Source organism: Penaeus monodon, chromosome 27, assembly GCF_015228065.2.
Source record: "Penaeus monodon isolate SGIC_2016 chromosome 27, NSTDA_Pmon_1, whole genome shotgun sequence".
In the NCBI taxonomy this organism is placed as follows: domain Eukaryota; kingdom Metazoa; phylum Arthropoda; class Malacostraca; order Decapoda; family Penaeidae; genus Penaeus; species Penaeus monodon.
The window spans coordinates 37,935,811-37,936,501 of record NC_051412.1 but is presented as its reverse complement, the minus strand read 5'-3'; the positions used below and the strand labels follow the sequence as shown (position 1 = coordinate 37,936,501).

At 43.4% G+C, this 691-nt stretch overlaps 1 protein-coding gene across 1 annotated transcript in view; it reads left to right on the top strand.

The window, feature by feature from the left end:
* Positions 1–691, top strand: part of LOC119590840 (phosphoinositide 3-kinase regulatory subunit 4-like) — a gene marked incomplete in the record, with an annotated part of 15,627 nt that overhangs the window by 7,804 nt on the left and 7,132 nt on the right. The window contains 2 exon segments of the mRNA XM_037939598.1: positions 185–304; positions 489–662. Coding sequence (XP_037795526.1) covers positions 185–304; positions 489–662 — 294 coding nt within the window.

The following is a 691-nucleotide window of genomic DNA, read 5'->3' as shown; positions in this document are numbered from 1 at the left end:
GAATCCTGAATAAGATTGGATGTTCTGAAATTCAAACTTTAAAGAATTTCTATTTCATTCTGAGGATCAAGTGTTCTAAAGCTTCTTTGGTGAGTTGTTGTGCATAAAACCAATAAAGTAGAATTAGCAAAAAATATTGAAATAAAGGCAATTAATTTCATATTGAATAAAATCATCCCTCAAGGCTGTGGTGGCCTTAGTCGGTGTGGTTGCCAGGTTGCTGCCGCTGGTCGACGTACAGACTGCGGTGGTGGCAAGAGTCCAGCCTTTCTTGGTCCGGCCTCTCCTGCAAATGCACAGAGAAGTACGTTCATTTGCCAATCGGAAGTATTCACTCGGCATCCCTTTCTCTGCTGTAGAGATTAATATCTTGCGGTGAATATGTTATGATTTGATCGAATTACAAGAACATTAAGAAAAGATCATTAGTGTATTGTGATTTTATTTAATGAGTACAAGAACACAAAAGGACGTTCTTCCTTGCCTAGGTATGCATCCTCTCGTGCCTGCGTCCACCAATATCGCGCGAGGTGTACGATGCCTTGGTTCGCAGCGCTGACGTGGGCCAGGTGCTCTCACTTCTTCAAGAAGCTCAGCAGCAGAAGGTTCCTTTAGCCCAGCTTCCAACTACACTCTCGCACCTGGACCATCCCACCAGGAATGTAAGTTCTGTCGTGAATTTCCGAATGTG